The sequence below is a fragment of the Lepidochelys kempii genome, chromosome 3 (genome assembly GCF_965140265.1).
Source record: "Lepidochelys kempii isolate rLepKem1 chromosome 3, rLepKem1.hap2, whole genome shotgun sequence".
NCBI classification, from domain to species: domain Eukaryota; kingdom Metazoa; phylum Chordata; order Testudines; family Cheloniidae; genus Lepidochelys; species Lepidochelys kempii.
In genome coordinates this window covers 91,220,955-91,245,735 of record NC_133258.1, presented here as the reverse complement: position 1 = coordinate 91,245,735, position 24,781 = coordinate 91,220,955, and the positions used below count along the sequence as shown (strand labels likewise).

General features: G+C 40.0%; 1 protein-coding gene across 1 annotated transcript in view; it reads left to right on the top strand.

The window, feature by feature from the left end:
• FAM184A (family with sequence similarity 184 member A) overlaps positions 1-24,781 on the top strand; it is a 169,534-nt gene that overhangs the window by 110,609 nt on the left and 34,144 nt on the right. Inside the window, exons 10-11 of the mRNA XM_073337169.1 lie at positions 20,829-21,041; positions 23,343-23,496. Coding sequence (XP_073193270.1) covers positions 20,829-21,041; positions 23,343-23,496 — 367 coding nt within the window. The remainder of the gene's footprint in view (positions 1-20,828; positions 21,042-23,342; positions 23,497-24,781) is intronic.

Here is a 24,781-nt window from a genome sequence, read left to right as displayed (position 1 = left end):
CAGTACCAAATAGAGGGGAATAATCACTTCCCTCGATCTGCTACTAATGCTCCTGCTAATACAGCCCAATATGCCGTTGGCCTTCTTGACAACAAGAGCACACTGTTGACTCATATCCAGCTTCTCGTCCACTGTAATCCCCACGTCTTTTTCTGCAGAACTGCTGCTTAGCTAGTTGGTCCCCAGGCTGTAGCAGTGCATGGGATTCTTCCTTCCTAAGTGCAGGACTCTGCACTTGTCCTTGTTGAACCTAGTCAGATTTCTTTTGGCCCAATCCTCCAAATTGTCTAGGTCACTCTGGACCCTATCCCTACCCTCCAGCATATCTACCTCTCCCTCCAGTTTAGTGTCATCTGCGAACTTGCTGAGGATGCAATTAATCCAATCATCCAGATCATTAATAAAGATGTTGAACAAAACTAGTCCCATTCCAGAGGACATGCTTCCATGCTGATGATGTTTGTTAAAAAAAAAAAAAAAAATGCAGTAATTAAATTTGTGACTGAACTCCTTGGAGGAGAATTGTATGTCTCCTGCTCCATGGTTTTACCTGCTTTCTGCCATATATTTTGTGTTATGGTAGTCTCAGATGACGACCCAGAACATGTTGTTTGATTTAAGAGCACTTTCACTGCAGATTTGACAAAACACAAAGAGGGTACCAATGTGAGATTTCTAAAGATAGCTACAGTGCTCAACCCAAGGTTTAAGAATCTAAAGTGCCTTCCAGAATCTGAGAGGGACGAGGTATGGAGCATGCTTTCAGAAGTCTTAAAAGAGCAGCACTCTGATGCAGAAACTATAGAACCCAAACCACCAAAAAAGAAAATCAGCCTTCTGCTGGTGGCGTCTTACTCAGATGATGAAAATTAACAGGCGTCGGGCTGCACTGCTTTGGATCATTATCGAACAAAACCTGTCATCAGCATGGACACATGTCCTCTGGAATGGTGGTTGAAGCATGAAGGGACATATGAGTCTTTAGCACATGTGGCACATAAGTAGCTTGTGATGCCAGCTACAACAATGCCATGCAAACCCCTGTTCTCACTTTCAAGTGACATTGTAAACAAGAAGCGGGCAGTATTATCTCCTGCAAATGTAAACAAACTTGTTTGTCTGAACGATTGGCTGAACAAGAAGTAGGACTGAGTGGACTTGTAGGCTCTAAAGTTTTACAGTGTTTTATTTTTGAGTGCAGGTTTTTTTGGTACATAATTCTACATTTATAAATTCAACTTTCATGATAAAGAGGTTACGCTATAGTATTTGTATTAGGTGAATTGAAAAATACTGTTTCTTTTGGTTTTTACAGGGCAAATATTTGTAATAAAAATAATATAAAGTGAGAATTGTACACTTTGTATTTTGTTGTAATTGAAATCAATATATTTGGAAAAGTAGAAAACATCCAAAAATATTTAAATAAATGGTTTCTATTATTGTTTAACAGTGCTATTAATCACAATTAATTTTTTTTATCACTTGACAGCCTTAGTTAATCAAGCTTCCCTGTTTTTCCAGAGTGTAAAAATACCAGTTAGACTGTTGGAAATGAGCATGTGCTTTGGGATTTTTTTTTCTTTTTCTGAATAAAGATTTTGGAACAGACAAATGCAGAAAAATAATGGTGAAAGGGAGAGAGGTTATTCTCAGGGTTCAGGGTAAGAGGAGAATTGTGGGCGTAGGCGGCAACTTATGTATGTAAAAAGCTTATTCTGTCTTTTACGTTCATTCACCTGCGCCAAGCCACACAAACTAAGAGTTACGTCAGTGATTCTCAAACTTTTGTACTGGTGACTCCTTTCATATAGCAAGCCTCCACCTTATAAATTAAAAACAATAAATGCTGGATGCAAAGCAGAGTCTGAGGTGGGGGCTGACAGCTGGCAACCCCCCAAGTAATAACCTCAGGACTCATTGAGGCGTCCTGATCCCCAGTTTGAGAACCCCCTGAGTTACGCCATACCATGATGGTGTGTGGAGACAGCTAAAACAAATGCAAAAGACATTTTCCATTTTTCTTCACTTGTTACTTTTTCAGAAACAGATCCTCAGTTGGGATTCTTGAATGCTATTAACTATATTCTAGTAAAGTCTGACCTTGCTGGGGGATTTTATGGACTGTGATCTTGTCTGGTGGGTTTAGTTCTTTTTCAGGTTTTTTTACTTCTGGTTCTTGACAGCTTTGCTTTAGTTTCCTGCGGCCATACTCTCACCTTGAAATGGATTAAGTATATTCATCTTGTTTCTCTGTGATTGGCAAAGGGGTGTTGCTGTAGCTCTGTGTGTAGTTTTTTTTTTTCTGATTCTGTCAGTCTTCTTTCCGTAATTCTAGTAATCACCTACTTCTGGCAGTTTTAGGTGAGTACAGTATGTAAAGCTAACTAATAATGAGAAGGAAGATCTCTTCATACAAGTGCTGTGTGTGTGGAGTGATATTGTAGACCACTTTAATAAGTTGTTTGTATTTTTAGAATGAAGTTGGACCTAACCTTATGTTAAATGACCTTAAGAGGTCAGTCCATGTCTAAAAAATGGGCAAATGTTGAGGTCACTACATATTTTAGGCTTTTGGTAGCTAATTTTATTATAGTGTGGTTGGAGGTACCCGGTCGTATTTGATTGGTTTTATTTCTAAAATTGCGTAAACATTTGGAATGTGGTGTTTATAATTGTTTTTAATGAGAGGCGGGCTTTGGTTTCTGGCCTTCAAGAAAAAGGTTTTTTGTTTGAGCAAAGATTTGGGTCACAGCCATTTTGCTTCTTCCTACTTCAATTGTGTACTGCAATTCCCTGCTTGGAAATAATAAGGCTGTTTTTATAGATGTTAAGGGACTGATTGTCATTACCATTTACCACTCAGGACTGTAAATGGGTTTTTAAGGAGGATGTAAAGTCCCTTCACACTGCTAGAATGGTGTGAAGGAGCTTTAGTGTACATGAGATTTAGGCTCAGTAGTCTCCATACTGAACTTTGATTTTTGGATGAACCCGTTGAGCTGTTTTCAATCTCAAAGCCTGAAAATCAAAGTTCAGGATGTATACCTTAACTTTGGTAATAGCAATCCTATCCCTTCAATATTTTCTGTCATCTGTAGACCTGAAGGAGATGTATTTCCACATCTGTGTCTGGATATCTGTACTTTGCAACTAGTTATACTTTCATTACCACAAGACTTATTTCTAGTACAGGGCCCTTTCTTTTGATCTATTGACCTTGCTGAGTGTTATTACCATGGTTTTAGTAGTTTGGCTGTGGCCTTTTGAGAACAGAGAATCTACGGACAACTCACTAATTAGTTCACCCTCGGGATCCAGGATACAGGCAAAGTGAATAGCTTTCCTACAGAAAAAAGGATTTGTGATAAACAAAGAAAAGTGTCCTGATCTCTGCTCAAAGGGTATAACATCTGAGGGTTATACTCAACTCAACCAAAGACAGTATCTTAATCTCGGAAGAGAGATAGAGGAAGATTGTAGGTATGATATATCTGCTAGCACCAACATGCTAGTATCATGACTGGAAAACCTACAATGGGTCCACTTTGACACTTCAGCTATTATTGCAGTAATTAATAATAATAATAATTAAAATAGTAGTAGTAGTAGTAATAGAAGCTCCAACCAAGATCGGAGCGCCATTGTGCTAGGCACTTACAGACACGTAGTAAGAGACGGTCCTTGCCACAAATATTTAAATATACCAGACAGACACATCATAGAGAGAAGAAGTGACTTTCTTAAGGTCTTCCAGCAGGTTAGTGATCGAGCAAGGAATGGAATCTGTATTTTCTGAATCTCAGTCCAGTATCTTATCTAATGGCCCACACAGCCTCTCAAACTTGCAGACACTAGAGAGATTCTATCTCTTCCAAACTAAACATCCGAGTGAGTGTTCCAGACTCTGTAATTCGATCCCTACAGACTCAAATGGACTATCCTATGTCAGAACCAGAAAGGATCCTTGTCATAACTAATGCCAGTCTGCACAGGTCGGGAGCACATTTGAAATCCCAAATGCCACAGTATGTTTGGTTCCAGGCAGGAATAAAGAAGCAGCAATGATCCAGCTCACCTCATTGCATTTCTAAATGACAGTACACTACAAGCATTGTTCAAATCTTTACCAACAAGAACACACAATGACGTACCTGAATTAAAAGGTGGGAACAAGGACCATTGCTCATCACAGGAAGGCACACACACTGTTAATCTTCCAGAAAATCATGTCTGGTGTGCTCATGCTCTTCACATCAAAGAAAAGGCAAACATTGCATATTGATTCAATAGGGAAGATACATACCCTAGGAAATGGAGCCTGCATGCCCAGGCATACAAGATAACTCAAAGATTCAAAATAGTTTCAGTGCATTATTTTGCCTTAAGAGCCAAGAGAAAAAAAATGAGTTCAGTTTTTGTAAGACCAAAAGTATACAGAAGTAGGGGGCAATATATGCTCTAAGTGGCCCCAGGTTTTTTGTACACCTATATGCTCATTTCACTCCTAGAAAAAAAAGAAAATAGCATCGAGGAATACTATTGGCTCCCATCTGGCTATGGAAGCTATGGTTTCAGACCTCACTTAGATGTGGATTTTGGTTCTACTGTCACTTCCACAAATTCTCAACCTTCTAAATCAGGAACCAGTTACCCATCTGATTCCTCATTTCTTATGTTTAACACTCTGAAAACATAGTAAATAATTAAGCTTTTTAACATCTTTAGTGATAGTTAAAGACACCCTGCTTTTGTCTCATAAGAAATACATTAATGCAGCCTATGGGGCAATTTGGACAAAATTTACATTTTGACTTTATGAATGATGCATCAGATTCTCCTCTACCAATATAAAACCTCTTCTTGAAGTTCTGCAGGATGGGCTATGAATACGACTCATGGCCAGCCCTCAGTTGACATGGTGAGGCATATGAGAGGTAGTCTATGGTAATACGGGGTTTGCCAACATAGGGCTTTATAGGTGGTAACCTTGAATCTGATCAAGAAGTGAATTGGTAGCCCTTTCAGGAATATATAATACTGCAAGGAATTCCAGGAGGACCTAATAAATTTGATTGTTCAATGTGATAACGTAGGAGAGTCATTGTAGAAAAAGATATGGAAGAACACATTGGAAAGTTTTTAAATTAAACTGCTTGTATTTACTGGTGGGTTCTGAACTATCTGTAACCTTGGGAGAAAGATTTAAGCATTGTTTTAGACAGCTCTGTGAAGAAGTCTACTCAGTACACAACAGTCAAAGTGAATGAAAAGTTTGGCTCTTTTAAAAAGGGGATAGAGGATAATACTCATTTACACAAGCAATGCTAAAGAATTCTATGGTATTATCAATTGTAATCCTTCACAGCGTAAAGTTATTGCCATCAGAGTCTTTTATTTTATATTATGTATACAGTATATCTCAGACAAGACTAAAATAGAATGTGCTGTACAACTGACCAAGCCGTGTAAAAGTTTGACAATTCCTAAAGCATCAAATATAGGTTACTATCAGGTACGGGTTTTGGACTAGATGGATGAGTGGTCTATTCCTTGATGAGGAGTCTTTTGTTCTTATCTCTGCTGTCTGGAATGGTATATGGTGAACATAGCAGAATGAAGATGTCTGTCTTGTTCGTTCTGCAAGGTATACCTATACCAATCCAGGTGAGTTTTCCCCATAAAAATACTCAGAGAATTCAGGAGCCATAAGTTTCTTTGGTTTTTAAAACTAGTTCTCACTTTTTTTCTTTCTTATTTTACTACTGGAGAGGTTTGTTCAACTAAGGAAGCAGGAAAAAGCTCTTGGTTTTCCTTTTAGAATATCAGTGTGTTCTTTATCTCTGCTTTCTGTTTTTGTATTGCATAAACCTATAGTTTGGGGAGAACTTAAATGTATGGGTAAGGTCCTCCTTTGATTTCTCCCATTTTATTGTGATACCTGTTAATATTTCATCACATGAGGATCCATTTTTTTATTGCCAGTGAGCAAAATGGGTGTTTATGCTTTTCGTGTACACCAGTCAGCTCGTACTGACTCGTCTGCCTTCACTATTTATCAAACAGATGTGCCAGTGAGATGTCAGAAATGTTTGTGCCAGCTTGTTTTTGTTTTCTCTTGAAGTCCCATACTGTTCTGCTACCAAACATTTGTGTTGTGACATTTACCTTTTGTAACTTAGATTTTTAGCCTCCCCATAACATAAAGAATACAAGAAATATTAAAAGAAATATAGTAGGAATAGATAAAATATACCACATATGATACAGTTTGATAAACTCATAGACTTTAAAGTCAGAGGGGATCATTGTGATCATCTAATCTGACCTCATTCACATTGCAGGCCACAGAACCTCACCCATCCACCCCTGAAATAGACCCCTAAGCTCTGGCTGAAATAAAGAAGTCTTCAAATCATGGTTTAAAGACTTCAGATTAGAGAATTCACCATTTACACTAGTTCAAACTGCAGGTGACCTGTGCTCCATGCTGCAGAGTAGAGGTGGGCAAACTACGGCCCGCGGGACCATCCTGCCTGGCCTTTCAGCTCCCAGCCGGGGAGGCTAGCCCCCAACTCCTCCCCTGCTGTCCTCCCTCCTCCGCAGCCTCACCTTGCCGCCAGCGCTCTGGCCTGCCACTCCTGCCGGGCAGCGTGCAAGTTAGCAATTTCCCCTTGTTTTTCTACTATGAGACAGGGAGAAAAGATCTTGATCTACCCTCTCTAGAGGCTTGCTGTATAGACAAGCCTGAGACCTTTCATGATTTTTGTATACTTTTATCATGTCCCCTCTTAATCATCTCATTTTTAAGGTAAACAATCCTAATCTTTTTCTATTGCTTCATGTGATCTTTTCCATGACCCTACTCATTCTTGTTGTCTTTCTCTGAACTTCCTCTAATTCTGCCATATCCATTTCGAGTGCACACAGTATTCCACATGAGGGTGACCCATGTAATGACATCATAATATTTTCTGTATTATTCTCCAACCGTTCATTATGCACCCTACCATTTGTTTGCTTTTTTGACAGCAGCTGCACATTGATCTTGATTGAGCTGTTCAGTGAAACCCAGATTTTTTTTTTCCTGAATTGATCCTCTTAATTTAGAATCCAGTAAGGCAGTGGTTCCCAAACTTATTCCGCCACTTGTGCAGGGAAAGCCCCTGGCGGGCCGGGCCGGTTTGTTTACCTGCCGTGTCCGCAGGTTCGGCCGATCGCAGCTCCGAAACAGCGACCCGCGGCCGCTGGGAGCCGCGATAGGCCGAACCTGCGGACACGGCAGGTAAACGAACTGGCCCGGCCCGCCAAGGGCTTTCTCCGCATAAGCGGCGGAACAAGTTTGGGAACAACTGCAGTAAGGTATATCAGTAGTTCAAATTTTTCCCTCCAATGTGCTCTGCTTTGCATTTAACATTGAATCTTATCTCCCGTTGTGTTGCCCATTCACCTAGCTTGGTTAGGTGTCTCTGAAGTTTCTCAGTCTTCTCAAAACTTCACTAACGTAAATAATTATCATCTGCAAATTTTTGCACAATTTTTATCTGTTCGAGCGGGCTGGAAGAAGACAATGCCATTTCTCAAAACATTTTGAGGTTTTGAAATGAAAATACAAGAGAGCAAGAGAGAGCACACACAGAAAATGCACTCTTTCTGTAATTTGAGGGATAAGGCTGCCTGATTCAGAGTAGGGACTTGAACTTGGGTCTCCCAAATACCAGGCCAGTACCAAAACCACAAGGCTAGAAAGAGAGAGTCTCTCTCATGCCCTCACACTTGCTCTCCCTCTGGTCAGAGTCCATCCTAGACCCAAGAATCCTTCCTGACATAATTGCTGCTGAAACTGGTGTTTTTGTGAAACATTTTGGTTTCAACAAAATGAAATTTTTCAATGGAAAAATGTTTCGTCAAAAATATTTTGACCAGCTCTAATAAATATAGTAAACAATATTCGTATTGTGTTTTTTGTCGTCTTTTCTCTTTCTAATATAGGGTTCATGCTATGTTGTATTGTTTTAGCTTCTGTCACTTTTCAACTTCCACAAAGGAGAGATTGTAGCATAAATATTCGTAGATTTTAAGTCTAGAAAGGACCATTAGATTAATCTGGCATCCTGTATAACATAAGCCATAGAACTCACCAAGTTATCTCTGTAATGAGCCCAATAACTTGCGGTTAACTAAAGTCTTAAGGCATCCAGTCTTGATTTGAAGACATAAGAGATGGAGAATCCATCACTTCCCGTGTTCACTTGGTCCAATAGTTAATCACTCTCATTTGTTAAAGCATTTGTACTTTATTTCTAAATTGAGTTTGTCTGGCTTTAACTTCCTGTAGTTGGTTCTTGTTATCCCTTTTTCTGGTAGGTTAAAGAGCCCTTTAAGTAACTGGTTCTTTCTCCCAATGTAGGTACTTGTACACCAGGGATGGGCAAACTTTTTGGCCCTAGGGCCATATCAGAGTTGCGCAACTATATGGAGGGCCAGGTAGGGAAGCCTGGTCCCCGCCCTCATCTGCTCCCTCCCACTTCCCACCCCCTGACTTCCCCCCCCTCAGAACCCCAGACCCATCCAACCCCCCTGCTCCTTGATTCCTGACTGTGCCCTCCCAGGACCCCCTGCCCCTAATGGCCCCCCAGAACCCCACTCCCTATCCAACCTTCCCTACTCCCTGTCCACTGACTGCCCCACCCCCTATCCACACCCCCGTCCCCTGACAGGCCCCCGGGGCCTCCCATGTCTATCCAACCCCCCTGCTCCCCATCCCCTGACCGACCGCCCCCGAGCCTCCGCCCCATCCAGCCGCTCCCTGTCCCCTGACTGCCCCCAGGCACCCCCTACCCCTTATCCAACTCCCCTACTCCCTGCCCCCTTACCGTGCTGCTCAGAGCCGCAGGAGCTCGCAGCCGCACCACCCAGCTGGAGCCAGCCACACAGGAGCAGCAGGCCAGAGCACTGGTGGCACAGTGCACTGAAGCTGCGGGGGAGGGACCGGGGGCTAGCCTCCCTGGCCAGGAGCTCAAGGGCTGGGCAGGACGGTCCCACGGGCCGTAGTTTGACCATCTCTGTTATACGTCATAATCGAGTCATTTATTTATCTTCTTTTTGATAAACTAAATAGATTGAGTTCCTTCAGTCTCTCACTGTAAAGACATTTTTTCCAGCCCTTGAGTCTTTTTATGGCTTTTCTCTGCACCTTCTCTAATTTTTCAACATCCTTTTTAAAATGTGGACAACAAAACTGAATGCAGTGTTTCAGTATTGGTCTTGTCAAAGCTGTATACAGGCGGTAAAATCACCTCCATACTTCTACTTATTACTCCCCTGTTTATACATCCAAGGATCACATTAGTCCTTTTTACCACAGTCTCTCACTGGGAGCTCATTGTCAATTGATTGTTCACTATGACCCCTAAATCCTTTTCAGAGTCACTACTTTCCAGGATAGTTCCTCATTCTGTAGGTATGACCTACATTCCTTGTGTCACAGATATGGTTGAGCTCTCCTCTCTTGGACACTCACCAGACTGTTGTGAGGGGATCCAAACCCTGAATCTCCATGTGTCTTATGCCTACAGAGTTTGACCAGTGTCCAGACGCTCCCCCTGGCTTGAGGTCTCTAGAACTCACTCTAACTCCTCCTTCTGAGATCTGAGACCTCATGGTCCAACTGCCTCCCCTCTCAGATTCCCCCATAATTTATGTACACCCCTTCCCAGAACTCCACCTTGTGAGCTCTCAAAGTTCACAAGTTAACTTTTCAGTGGCACACGATAGTGAAAGCAAACAGGCACGCAGACATCCTTTGCACAGAAGTCTAAAACACCGTTACCCTTTACTTGAGAAAAAGCACAGGAGAATATAGATCATTTAGAAAACATCAAACACTGTGAATCCAATGCACTTCACTCTAGTTCACACTTCCTTTGGGAATCCTTGGGAGACCCTGTGTGTTCAGGTAGGCAGGGTTCCCCCATGCTTCATCCAGTTCGTACAGAAGACAGGTTGAGCTGGTGAAAATGGTTTAAGACCCCCGAGTAGAGCAGCTCATGCTGTCTTATAAAGATCCAGTCCCCCTGTCAGGTGACTTTTTTGCCAGACCATCTCCCCCTAACAAACCGGTTCTCTTGGGTGGGAGCCAGCCTATCCTCTAAGATGTTTGTATATGGTTGGAGGACCATCCCCAAGTTAATAACCCTCTTTTGTCAGCCCTGTATCACTACTCCTTGGAATTTCAGTACAAGGTAAAAGGACAGCAGAGAAGGCACAGGACTGCTCATTCTAAATGGAGTTTGCACCTTGTTAAAGTACATATAGAGAGTTCATAATCTCATGCAGAATTCCTAATTTGTGCAGACAGATCCCCCAAATCGTCACAGTAGGACTTTGCATTTGGCTGTTTTAAAATGCATTTTGTTTGTATGGGCCCAGTTTACCAAGCAATGCAGATAGCTCTGTATGACAGCTCTGTTGTCATTGTTCACCACTCTGCCAATATTTGTGTCACCCTCTAATTTTCTCAGCAGTGAGTTTATATTTACTTATGGATCATTGCAAAAATGTTGAATAATGATGGGCCGAGAACCAATCCCTGCAGAATCCCACATGAACCCCCTAGTTAATGATGTTTTCCCCATTAACTAATTTTTAGATCTGTCACCTACCCTGTCCTTAATACATTTAACTGTGCTTTATTGATACTGCATAGTACCACATGATATTCTAATTAAAAGATTACCACTAAGTCAGATGCCTTGTAAAAGTCTTTTACAACTATGAACTTATATTTATCAACCAAGCTTGTAACCTCCTCAAAGAATGAAATCAGGTTTGTTTGCCAAGACCTATTTTCGATAAAACCATATTGACAGGCATTACTTATGTTCTAATTTAATTCTTTATTGATGGAAAAGCTGACATGAGCTTCAGTTATTTTACCAAGGATTGATATCGGGCTAACCAACCTGTAAGTACCTGCTTTTAAATACTGGCATTACATTAGCACTCTTCCAGTCTTTTGGGATTTCCCCAGTATTCCAAGTTTTATTAAAAATCAGTGGACCAGAGATCTCCTCCATCATGTCTATTAGGACTCGTAGGGCTTTTCTTTTCACTACCGGGGTAAGTCAATGTAAGTTACGCTACTCTAGCAACGTGAATAATGTAGCTGGAGTCAACATAGCTTAGGTCAAATTATCACAGTGTCTTCACTGGTACTTGCATGCCGCCCCTTAAGCTTTTAGTCATGGGACAGAACCCAGCATGATGCCAAATAAGAAATTTTACCTGGAATTTCTTTCCCATATCTTAGGACATGGCTAGTTTATCACAGAAATATATTGTTAATTATTCATATTACAGTAATGCTTAGAGGCCTCAAACAAAATTAGGGCCTGACTGTACTAGGGACTGTGTGGACACATAATAAGAGACAGTCCTTGCCCCTAGGAGTTTACAGTCTTAAATAGACGAGACAGACAAAAGATAGGGGAGGAGGCCCAGAAAGCTGAAGTGATTTGCCCACAGTTGTACAGCAGAGCTAAGGATAGAACTTAGATCTCCTAAGCCCTAGTCTGGTGCCCTATTCACTCAACCATGCTGCCTCTCACTGTTGCTAGAAATAGTAGTTTGCTGTTCAGAGATTTGTTTCCTGCTATTTGAATATCTTTTTTTTTTCTTTTTGTAGATTTAGGCTGTGGAAAGATATTTTTCCTCTTTTTTTTATGTTCTAGTATTGTCCAAAATTTCTGTAATGAAGACATCCAGGCAATCAAGGTGGTCCAAAAAAATCTGTCATTGAAAAACCCATCTGTTTGAATGACATAAGTGACAAAGGGGGAGATAATCTATCATTCTGGTTTGGAGTCTGAATCAGACACTGTTTCCAGTTATGAAGATACGGCTCATTCATTTTTTGATTATCATATTGAGCATATATATTACCTCATATATATGATCAAGTAATGTTGATATAATGCATCTACATATCTACAGTATATGTTTCTGTATGTCTGCAGTTTTTCATTGATGTAAGATGGTGGTACTGTAAAGTAATTTTGCCCTGGACTGTTATCTGAAAACCAGTCTCTTTTGTAAGGATTCTTAATCCTTAAATTTCAGAAAACAAAAAATTCCACTGTGCTTTAAAAAAAGTATGACTTTATTAAAGACTAAATGTGTTCTCAGTATTAAAACAGATAAGACAGTGAAATTTGCTCTTGATATTATGAGGCTACTAACTAAAAAAATGCCTACAGTTGAACACTGACTGCAATGTTCAAAGTGTAATTCTGACTGATGATAAATGCAAAACGTCAGTATGTACGTGATAGCCTTTTCTGAAGTACATTAGCTAAAGCTGAGAGCAGATAAATGCATCAATTTGGTAAATGCAAAACTTGTTCAGTTACATAAGAAAGAAACATTATATTACACTGAAAGGGATACTGATATCCTGAATATTTGAAATATGAGATAGGAAATGAAACAGTTTTTCACCTCATGAGTATGCTACCTTGTGTTCTGTGTTCACTGATTTTGCAGTAAGTCATTGCAAAATTTTTGGTCTGTCTAATTTTTTTTCCAAACAGTTTTCAACTTATTTTTCCCTGGTCAAATTATAATTAATGTTCTGTGTTTTACTCTCCCTTCTTTATCCCTTTTTCTTTTACTTAGTTGATTTCTGAATGTTTCCCTTTATTCCTGTGATCTTTTCTTCATAGCGGCACTGTCTCGGTGAAGCTTTGCATAAATCTATCAGCAATGTAAGTGAGCTACACTTACAACTTGTACACAAGGGCATGCTTGCACTTCTAAACTTGCATACTTTACAATGTTGCTTTAAACTGTGAAGTAAAATACATGATGATATTAGAGACAAGGATATGTATGCATCTGGTTAATAAAAGCTTCTGTGCTGCATCCATTCATCTGTATAAGTGCTCATATCATCTGACATCAAACACTACATAATATCTGCAGCATTTTTTATTATGTTCAAGCAATCTTGCAGGCAATATATTTGCACATTGTGAAGCTTTCTACAAAGCATGAAATTAATAATGCTATATTATAGTTTGCTGCTTGTAATACAAATCTTAATTGCAGTTTGATTACTAAATTTTCTTCTACTATTTATAATATCTGTCAACTTTTTTAATCTCTTGAAAGACCTAGTTGACAAGATTGCAAGTTCAAAGTACTCTGTATATCTTTGTGTTCAAGGAGTTATCTGTGTCTTGTCTTGCATCCTCAGTGTAGGGAAAAACCAAATGGGAAGCTAGGAGACTTTGTTACTGTAAAGATGTGCAAAGAGGGAGACTCTTACTTTCATAAATGTGCTTTTAGCATATATAAATACATGGTGAATCATTCAAAATATTTTTTAAATGTATGTATGTATGCTTAAAACCCCTTTAATGAAATATGCTATTGTTTCTTTTGATATTTGTGGCAATTTAAACAAAATAAGAAAACTTCACATATACTGTATAGAAAACCTATATTTTTACTAGTTTCCCACATGTGAATTGTTTGTTGTTATGTAGAAAGAAGAAAAGAATGGATATTTCAGAATTATCAGACTAATTCACAGCAGTGGAACAATTGCTGTCACCAGAGGGTGGTATTGTAAATTACAATAATTTACATCTATAATGTCGATACGTATGTGAACAGGTTTTGATAGTGACTGATCGAGCAGTCCTTTATTAATAACACCTATAGTTAAAGCCATACGTTTTGCAAAAATGTGGTGTTTTGTATAATAGATAATACTATTATATTTCACCAGAGGTAAATACTTTTCAAAGCTTTACAGAATCATGTGATTTGCAGAAAGTGCACATTTAACTGAACTCCATAGGTTGGGATCACAATTTATAGTATCACCAATGTAGTACAAGGTAGGAAGTTGCTCAGGAAAGAGCTTGCAGATTTCAGCAGTGCATGGATATCCTAGAACCTGAAGATAAGTAGAGTATTATAGGCAGAGCTGGTAGCTAAGCCTATAATTAAGGTTGCCTAATACTTTCCATAATATAAAACCCTGTTTTCAGCTGTTTATCATTTTGCCAAACTTTAACTGATTAGGCTGAAATTTTTGATACCAGCTGTCTGCCTGAGGTTAAATTTTTTTATTTTCAAAATGAGCTAAAACACGTCAGCCATTTCCAAGAATGAGATCAGGGGAACATGCATTGTTTTGTCCATGGTAAAAAAAATAAAATTAAATTAAAAAATTTTAAAAAATGCTGCACCCTGTTAATTGGGAAGCTCTAGTGCTTCCATGCTTTGGAGTAGGAACTTGAAATTCAGCAGGGGTGTCACGCTGGTGTCAGAGATGGGCTTTTTGCCATCTCCACAAGTATTTGCCCAAATGTGGCCAAGATGAACAACTCTGAAAATCTCCTTTCAAACACACTCAGTAGAAACTTGTTAGAGTCTGGCAGCTAAATTTGCTGAAGCTTCTATCTTCACTGCATGGACTGAGCATAATTTCCTGACAGTAGTTCCTCCCCTCAGCTGGAGACTGCTGTGGCACTGTGCACCAGAACTAAGAACAGGGAGACTTTCTCTCTTGTGCTGTCAGTGCTCCTGCTGCTGACCAGAGGAGGAGAAGGAAAAAACAGTATGACTGGAATGCAGGGAGTTAAGAGTAGAGGGAGGGGCAGAGGGAAAACAGCGTAAGAGCTGTTAGGGGAGCTGTGGATAAGAACAGAAGGGAAGGGGGCAGGGGCCAGGGGGTGAATTATTGTGGTAGGGAAGCAGAGGGGAAGGGGAAGTTAGACCCAAGGGTGGTGGGCAAGAGCAGAAGGGTAGAACAGTAGGTAGGGTGGAGGGGACTAGATAGGTGCAGAGCGGGAGCAGGAACTGAGGAGTAGGTGTGGCATGAATAGACATAGAGAGGAGAAGGAGAACAGGGGCCAGGGGTGGGTGTGGAGTGGACAGGAGCTGAGATAGAGGGTGGATAGGAATGGGGGGAAGGATAGGAAGGCAGCAGCTAGGGTGGGGTGGGGTGGATATGAGTGAGGGGGAGGGCAGGAGCCAGGTTGGGGTACATAGTGGATGAAAAGAGCAGAAGGAGGAGACAATAGCCAGTGTTGGAGAAGAGCGGAGTGGAGGGGGAGGCGACAGGAGCCAGGGTGGGGTGGATAGGAGCAGAGTGGGAAGGGGATGAGACAATAACTGGGGTTGGGGTGGATAGAAATGGGGGCTAGGGAACAAGAGAGGTGGCAGAGGGGGGACTGGGCAGAAGGGTTTATAATCACTGAAGCACAGTCTCCTCTAGAACCTCAAACTTAACCCAGAATTCTCAAGTCTCAGCATTCCTCTACTGTCAGCAAATATCTGTGAAACCCATGGGCAAAATGTGTCTCATTACCCCCTTGTGCTTTGTTAAAATAAAGGATAACAGTTTACTACTGCTACCAGTTATTCTATAGCTAAAGTGGTAGACATCTGTGCTGTGCATCTAAAGATTTCAATCCTACTTATGACCTGTGTATGGGTCAGTATGGTTCCACATGATGGAATCTGTTTTTTCCAGTTTGCTTTTTTCCCCTATCAGAATCTAGGGAATTGCATCTAAAACCCTATATTAGAAGAGTTAGAAGTCAAGCGTTCAAAAGTTAGGAAATGCGTGTGCAACCTTAATTTGGCCACTTTGTATGTATACATTATGATACAGTCTTTAATTACATGATAACATACTACTTCCACAGAACCCCTGCCTGCCTCATTCCACGCACAGGATGAATCATACTCTGAAGACGAGTTAGGGTTGTGTAGTGGATGAGGCTGTTGTCAGTAGGACCCCTGCCTCATTTGTTGCAGAAGTTGAGTAGTGAATGCTGGGTAGAATTGCAGGAAGAGAAAGAATGGTCTCATGGTTAAGGCAGCTGAATGCTGCTTTGGAGAATTGTTTCTTCACCTACCTCTGCCACAGAGTTCCTATGTGATGCTTGAAATGTCACTTAATCCAATCCTCTCTGAGTAGTATCCTTATGGGTGCTCCACTGTAGGTGCACTAGCGCCCCCTGTGCCTTTGATCAGAGATTTCTCATAGCAGTTTCCATTCAGCCCTCACATGCCTGTTAGTCAGTCTTGTGCCCCATGCCGTTGCACAGCACTGCCTGGGCAAACCACGCTCAGTTCCTTCTTAACTGCCTTGGCCTGGGATGGAGCTCTGGCAGTTATCCCATTCAGATTTCCTCAGCTGTATTCTCTTCTTATTAACAATGAGTCACAGTGTTAGTTTTAGTTCCAAAGTTAGTAAATAGTACTAATATAGTTTCTTTTCTTTAAGAGAGAAAATAATTTTTATTGTATTTGGATAGGTACTGGTTAGTTGTTACTGGGAGGTTACATCCGGTTCTCCTGGCTTCAAACATCTGTCATGTTGGGAGGTGATCCTGGTTAGCGATGGGCATTCCCACTGCTCCGTTGCCTCAGAGAATCGCAAAAGTGCAACTTTGGCACTGAAACCAAGATCCAGAAAAAAACAGAAATAAAGCTTTGTCTCCTCATGGTGGAGAGCTCTGTATTTGGCTTGTCCATACTTTTCTCTAAACTGGACTTGACTCTGAAGCCCCTTCCGCCTTAGAGGGAACTGCTTGTTAGTCACCAAGAATGAAGCATCAGTAGGGACACAGTGCAGTAACTGTGGTTCTTTGAGATGTGTATCCTTCCCTTTGAAGTTCTCTGCTTTGGAGCTTCACCGTAGAGAAGGAACTGAGGGCAGTTTGCTCACACAGTGCTATGTAGCAATGCCACAGGGTCAGAGACTGACTAACAAACATGTGCAAGCCAAATGTACACTGCTGTGAGAAATCTCAAGTCAAAGGCACAGGGGATGCTAGCACACTTAGAGTGCAGCACCCATCGGGGGACACATCTCGAAGAACCACAATAATTGCACAGGGTGAGTAATCCTTTCTTTTCACAGGTGACCACTAATTGTGTGTTCCTTCTTTTCTGAGTGCCCAACTTAAGCACTTGGGGTAGACTACTCACAACTGCAAGTGAAGTCAATGGGAACTGTACTTTGAACGTATAAAGTGCTATATAATAAGGACTCTGAGAAAATTGTGTTTTCATACACTGAGATGAAATTATGGAATTAGCCCAGCCCCACAATTTTTCCCACAAGAGGGATGCTGAAGTGGGCATCCGTGTGTGCCATTCTTATGTTTGGTGCATCTTTTGGGTCCCCGTCTTCCCCCAAACTGCTGCTCCAACAGCGGGGTAGCCAATGGGCATGCATTGTCCCTCAGGACCTCTCCCCCATTGGCTACACTTGTCCCCCGAGGCACCATCCTTGCTGCATATTAACAAGCCCAGGACAGGAGAGTGGAATGGTTGCATGGAGATGGTTTCCAAATTGCTCAGTAAAAAGAAGCTGCTGCTCCCTGGTCCTGTCCACTCCCCCGACACTGGTCTGACCCATGCTCACCTGTGCACTACCCCAGGGAGCAGCTGAGCTCCAGCTGACCCACCTGCCAGACTCAGCCACTCCCTTTGCGACCTCAGGGAACAGATACTGGGCAGAGGGGGATACCTGGACACAGGTAAAGGAGGGCGGGCGGGGGGGAGCTGGGAAGATGAGACAGGTGGAGGGGGAGCAGCTGAATGGGAGGGGCTAAGTTGAGAGCCTGTGGGTGGGAAGGAGGTTTGCGGGGCCAGAGTTGGAACCAGGGACTGGGGTGGCAGGATAAGTGGAGGAGGGAGCTGGGTGTGAGGGACTGGGAAGGACAACAGTTTGAGGGGGGGTATGTCTACGAACGTCAGAGTGCAAGACGAGCATATGGATGCTCACTTCTGCCTTCCCGCTGCTGGAAAAATGGCTGTAGTTCTGGAGGGATCAGCAGCCTGTTTTCTGAGAGGCACAATAGCCAGCACCGCAGCTTAGAACAGAAGCACCGGCAACCTCAGTAGAGAGGCAAAAACGCGTGTTCCAAGTGGCATTGGAATGCTGGCTACTGTGCCTTGCATAAAACTGACTGCTGAGTGCCCCCTGAACTGCTGTAATTTTCCAACAGTGAGGAGGTGGAATTGGGCGTCTGTGCACCCTGGTTTCCTGCTGTTGGAAAAATTGCAGCCGTTTTTGTGGGAACTTTGCATCTGGTTTTATGCAAAGGAATGCAACAGTGATCTTTCACAGACTGCATTCTATGTGTATCCTAGGAATATCACTGCTTTACCCATGATGCTGCTGTGATTTTTTTTTTCCTTTTCAAATCTTCAGTTTTCTCAGGGTCCTCTATATAATGCTAAGTATTCTGAAAAATCTGGTCCTAGGAATCTCATATTGGGCACCCAAAACTAATGGACGCTTTTTACCTTAATTTCTCTGTGCCTTGGTTCCTCAAATGTACAATGGGGATAGTAATATCACCTTGACTCCCAGGAGTGTTGGGAAAATAACTTCATAAATATGTGTGAAGCACTGAGGTACTGTAGTGATGTGTGTCATAGAAAAGACCAAGGGGAAATTAATTTTTTTTTATTCAGAGCAGGGTTTGAATAGTGTATAGTGACGAAGGCATGAGGTTGCACACTGAACAATGAGGGTGAAACAAAATATTGAACAGCTGCTCATTCAGTGAGCACTGTCCATCCTGTTCACAGAAGGCGGCCGGGGTCCTGTGGAGAAAATAGTATGTGATTATGTAATTTAAAGACTGTATCATAATGCATACTCACGGAGGGCTGAATTAATGTTGTACAGGCAACCTTAATTCAGGTATTCTCTAACTTTTAATTCCTTCAACCTTAATGTTCTTTTAACAAAGGTTTTATATAGGTGTACGTTTTATATTTAGGCCAATAGGAGCTGTTAGGGTTCTCAAAACTTTGAAAATTGGGCAATTTAGGTGTCTAAATTTAGGTTTCTATTTTTTAAAATCTTGTTCTAAATCAAAAGGAGATAGCAAAGGAAGATCGAGAGAAAAGAAAGTTAAAAAGAACTCTGATACCTACTTAGAACTCAGAATGGAACAAGTAATTTATATTTTACCTACTACTTTGCATTGCACATATAATACCTTGCTTCTTAAAATTATGGTAAAGGAAATGAAAATGATTCATTTTGCATTGCTTTGCTGATGTACACTGTTTAAAACATATTTTTCATGCTAATTATATGCTCTGACATTAAGAAATTCTGCTAATTCATTTACTTCATACAGGAAGTAAAGTAAATAAAAATTAGTGTACACAATAAAAGTTTTTCATGTATAGTTTAGATTACAAAATTTAGTATGATCTTTCAGCTATAGCTAAATCTCCTTTAAAATGTTACTGTCAAAGCATACTTAACAGGATAGTGTGTGTTTGTATGTGTATATATATAATCAATGAATTTTAAAGTCAACCAGTCACGGTCATTTCACTCAAATTTAATTTGCTTGTTTTATTTAAGTGCTAATTTTACTTTAGATGTAGCTTCTTCCCTTACAAATCTGCTTTAGTTTTGTACTTGTGATAGAATAATTTCAGCAATAATATAAATGTTGCGAATTTCACAGTTATCCTTCGCATGCTACTCTTAATTTTATTTTATGCTGTAACCTTTAATTCATTGCAGAATAGCACAGAGTATATTGCTATGACTTTATCATTTATTTCATAATTAATCTTGGCATGTGCACAATTAAATGACACTATCAGTTTTTTCATCAGTTTTATATAATACCCTCTGAGGCTAAGAAATATTTTTTTCTATACTAATTTAAATACTTTGCCATTTGGCAATTGTATTTTTTCCTCCTGTGTGATCAATGGAGCAAAATTCATTTTTGTAACAAACTTTCAGTTTATTCTTGTTCCCCAAGCTGGCAGGTGCTCAGGGTGCCTTGTCAGCAACCATTCTGTCCAATTAAGGAGTTGTGTTGTTTGGATCCAAATGGAATCCCGTCAGTCCAGTCTCCTTTGTCTGGTAGGATGATGGCTAAGCCATTGGACATTAAGATTGGGGTATAAATTTACAGTTGAGATAAAGGATCATGGAGCTACAGGAAATCCTATTATACTCAGATATGTCTGTTTGTTCACTAACATCATTTTTCTGGAAACTTGTTGACATAAACAAATATACATTTGTTAGTTTAATTGCTGTGGTGTTAGTTAAGAGACAGCAGAAGAACCACAAAACATTCTAATTTTATAGAACAAAAGAAGTGAGATAGTTTAACTTAGTTGTGGTAGAGGTGCTACATTTTTAAAAACTGACAATTGCCTATAGTTTAGGACCATAGAAATTAGAGATGGAAAAGATTTACTTTTCTAGGTCTTCTAATCCTTTTTCTTTTTTTTACCAGTCAGGATTTTTCCTACATAACTTTGACGAACATCTCCACAGAATTTAGTAATTTTAATATTTCCAGTGTTGGACCTCAGACCTTGATAGTGTCATTTTAATGTTTTCTTTGTTAAAGATCTGGAAGAGCATTTTTACAACACGTAATTATTAAACATCAAATACCTTATAACTAGTGGTGTTTTAAGGATGAATCTTAAAGTGAGAGCCCTCACAAAATCTTTTTATTCTAATTCTTGTACTTCTGAGGTAAACTGTATAACAGAATTCACTAGTTATAAGTTACTGTTTCTCTCTTGTGTTTTATGTTCTGGATAGTTCCATGATATTTGGTTAAAATCAGTAGATACGTTATCTGAATTTCAGATTAAGAAATGTGATGTTGTTCAGAAGTATGTTCTAGAAATTTCGTATCTAAAGTTCATATCAAATATTTACTTCTTGAAAGCATTTTTTCCTGATTTGGCATTTGTATTTATGATTTACTGATGATTGCTATTCTGTGGATTAGATCTCCTTGCTGAAACAGAACCTGGAGATGCAGCTTTCCCAGTCTCAGAGCTCCTTGCAACAGCTACAGACCCAGTTTAGTCAGGAGCGACAAAGGCTTACCCAGGAGATGGAGGAACTGGAAGAAGAGCATCAGCAAAGGCATGAATCCCTGAAGGAAGCACATATCCTTGCATTTCAAAACATGGAACAAACAAAAGAACAAGAACAAAAGGCATGTTCATCTGGATATTTCAGACAAGTGTATAGGGCACACCACAGAAACATGATTAAACCAATATACAAAATACTGAGAGAATCAGTAAAGAAAACTCTGCATTATTTCTTATTTCTCTTTTCAAGAGATGTAACTTACATTAGTAATATGGTTATTACAGTTCAATATTATGCAGGCAAATTGAATAACATCCTTTATAATATAGACATTACCTATTAGAAGGTTAGCACCCTGCTCTGTCTTCTGGCATCATGTTAGTATTTTTAATCATTATCAACATCAGCTACATACTTTTGTCCAACAATCTGATTCTGAGGGTTTTTTTAAAAGTTCCTACTGCACGATAGTTCATGTTGTTGTATGTAATAACTTTCTTTGTACTTTCCAGTACATCCAGTATAGCTCTTTTTTTAATTTGTTACTTTATATTTCTGAAGTGTGGTCACCCCATTTCAAAAAAGGTGTATTGGAGTTGGAAAAGGTTCAGAAAAGAGCAACAAAAATGATTAGGGGTATAGAGTGGCTTCTGTATGAGGAGCGATTAATAAGACCGGGACTTTTCAGCTTGGAAAAGAGACGACCAAGGGGGGATATGATAGAGGTCTATAAAATCATGACTGGCGTAGAGAAAGTAAATAAGGAAGTTTTGTTTACTCCTTCTCATAACATGAGAATGAGGGGTTACCAAATGAAATTAATAGGCAGCAGGTTTAAAACAAACAAAAGGAAGTATTTTTTCACAAAATTCACAGTCAACCTGTGGAACTCCTTGCCAGAAGATGTTGTGAACACTTTAATAGGGTTCCAAGAAGAACTAGATAAGTTCATGGAGGATAGGTCCATCAATGGGGATTAGCCAGGATGGGCAGGGATGATGTCCCTAGCTTCTGTTTGCCAATAGCTGAGAATGGGCAACACGGGATGGATCACTTGATGATTACCTTTTCTGTTCATTCCCTCTGGGGCATCTGGCATTGGCCACTGTCGGAAGACAGGATACTGGGCTAGATGGACCTTTGGTCTGACCCAGTATGGCCGTTCTTTTGAAAAAACTTCTCATACCACTTCTCAGAATCTGCTAGAATCCTTTTGAAATTTTTCTTCACACTTGTGTACATCATATGCTTCTTTATTTTGTCTATTGTCTAAGGCCCTGAACCTGCAGTGTTTGTGCATGGGCATACCACTGTTGCTGCTTAGAACCCCATTTATTTTGTTGGGGCTCCATCTGAGATGAGGAGTCCTCTCATGAGCAATGTACAGTAAGATCAGGGCTGAATGTTGTAACATTACTTCTAGTACAAATACTTTTAAGCCTATTCTGACACCTTTGCTCAAATTGAGTACAGTAGAACCTCAGAGTTATGAACACCAGACTTATGAACTGACCAGTCAACCACACACTTCATTTGGAACCAGAAGTACACAATCAGACAGCAGCAGAGACCGGAAAAAAAAATAGCAAGTACAGTACAGTGTTAAATATAAACTACGATAATAAAAGGGAAAGCAGCATTTTTCTTCTGCATAGTAAAGTTTCAAAGCTGTATTTAGTCAATGTTCAGTTGTAAACTTTTGAAAGAACCACCATAACGTTTTGTTCAGAGTTACGAACAACCTCCATTCCCAAGCTGATCGTAACTCTGAGGTTGTATAGTAGTACCGAACTTTACATGTAGTGCTGTTCATTTCAGTGGGATAATCTGTACAGCAGAGTGCTGCCTAATTTGAGAGAGGATGGCAGAATCTAGACATTTGTGATTTTAAAAAGAATTTTCAGAACTGAAAATATGCATCTGTGTTCTCAACCTGGGAATGATTTTTTTCATAGTATTTAAAAGGTGATAAAGCATTTTTCTTTTACCCACTGTAAGCTCATTGTCATGCTCAGAAATGATTTTTTGGTTTGATACTTCATTTTGTTCACACCTGGATCAAAACCACCAGATCAATAAATAACTTTAGAAATTTAAACTTTGGGTGTACATGGTAGTTGTAGCCTGCCCTTGGTCCATGAACAAATTGGGAGTAGGTTATGGTCCTTACTCTTTATACTCAAAAGTACTCGAAAGACTCCTCTATGGCACTTTAATTTGGAGAAGTAGAATAAAGAGTACATTTTTAACGATGGCTTGAGCATGTCAGTGGCTTTTTTAAATGATAAATGGAGGTATTTTTAATAATACATGCATTTTTTTGTCATTTTAAAGAGAATCCCTCCTGTTAGTTCATCGTTAAATATTTTATGCATTGTTTAAGTCTGTGTAAAAAAAGTTCTTCTCCTTTTGGATTTCATAGGAACTAGAAGAGCATTTACAACAAAAACATTCTGAAGAACTTCAGACACTGAAAGAAGCACACAAACAAGCTATGGAAGGTTTCAAATTGGAAATGGAACAGGAACTTCAGACTCTTCGATTTGAGCTGGAAGATGAAGGGAAAGCTATGCTAGGTATCGTATTTTCTAGCTAGTGTAAATTGTATCAGAAGATGAGATTGCCATTTGCATAATTAATATAATTGTAGACATAATGAAGCACTTTCCACAAACTTCATAGCACTATAAGTGAAAAATGGTATAAAACTAAGGATGACATTATGAATAAAGAAGGTAAATAATTTAAATAAATATAAAGTTGTAGAATGGGATTTTCAAAAGCACTCAGCATTGGCCTAACTGTTTATACTGAAATCGACAGGAGTTTGATTTGAATGAGAGCAGATAGATCAGCTGAGCCTTTGGAAAATCCCAGTATTAAGTGTTCTAGAATGATGTGTCAGCAACCATAATTTCATGATGGAGAAAGTTTCAGAAAGTACCAATGAAATAGAACAACTAGAACAGTTTCAGCATATACATGTAACAATGGTAAAAATGAAGACACTAAGGATCCATCTGTACTGCAAAAACATTTTAGTCAGGTGACTCAATAAGTACTAATTGCTAATTACTATGTATATTACTAAACTGTAGTGTATTACAAATCAATCTATGATTTGTAGAATAGACAGACCCTTAACTAGAAAGGTCCATAGTTTTAGCCTGGTTAAGGAATGTGGTTACTAAAAATCAGCTTGTACATGACTGGGTTCCTTGACTTTTTATTTTTGGCATATAGATGAGTATCATTTATTTATTTTTGAGCCCCTATGAATGTGCTAGGCACTGCACAAAACAGAAGAAGATCTCGTCATTTCCTCAAAGAGTGCGCAATCTAAATTCAATACAACAGAACAGGTGAGGATCATAGACTGATGAGAGGGTGAGAGGAAGGACAACGGGTGACAATCAAGCAATTTACTCCATAACATGCACACACACTTGATAGTTCTGAGTTGTTTGCTTGTTTTTTTTAATTTAAGGAACCTTTTCCCCCCTCACTCTTTCAACTGGTGAGATGGCAGGAATTAGCTTTTAGAAGGAATTTGAATGAGGCAAGTTAGGTGGCTTGCTGAATAGACTTGTGGGAAAGAACTGGACACTTAAGGTGCTGAGGAAGAAGACAGATGCCTGTGAGATGAGGTGATTAAGGGAGTACGGAAGCTGGTGTCGCTGGTGGAGCAGAGGGGATGGGGAAAATGCAAAAAGTGGCTAGATTGTACAGGTGGGCAAAGGTTGTATGATGGTAGGACCTTGAAGGCAAAGACAAGAAGATTGAAATGAAATGCTGTGCAGTGAAGACCCAGTGAGTGATTCAAAGAGGAGAGAGGATATATTCAGAGCAAGAGGGGATTCA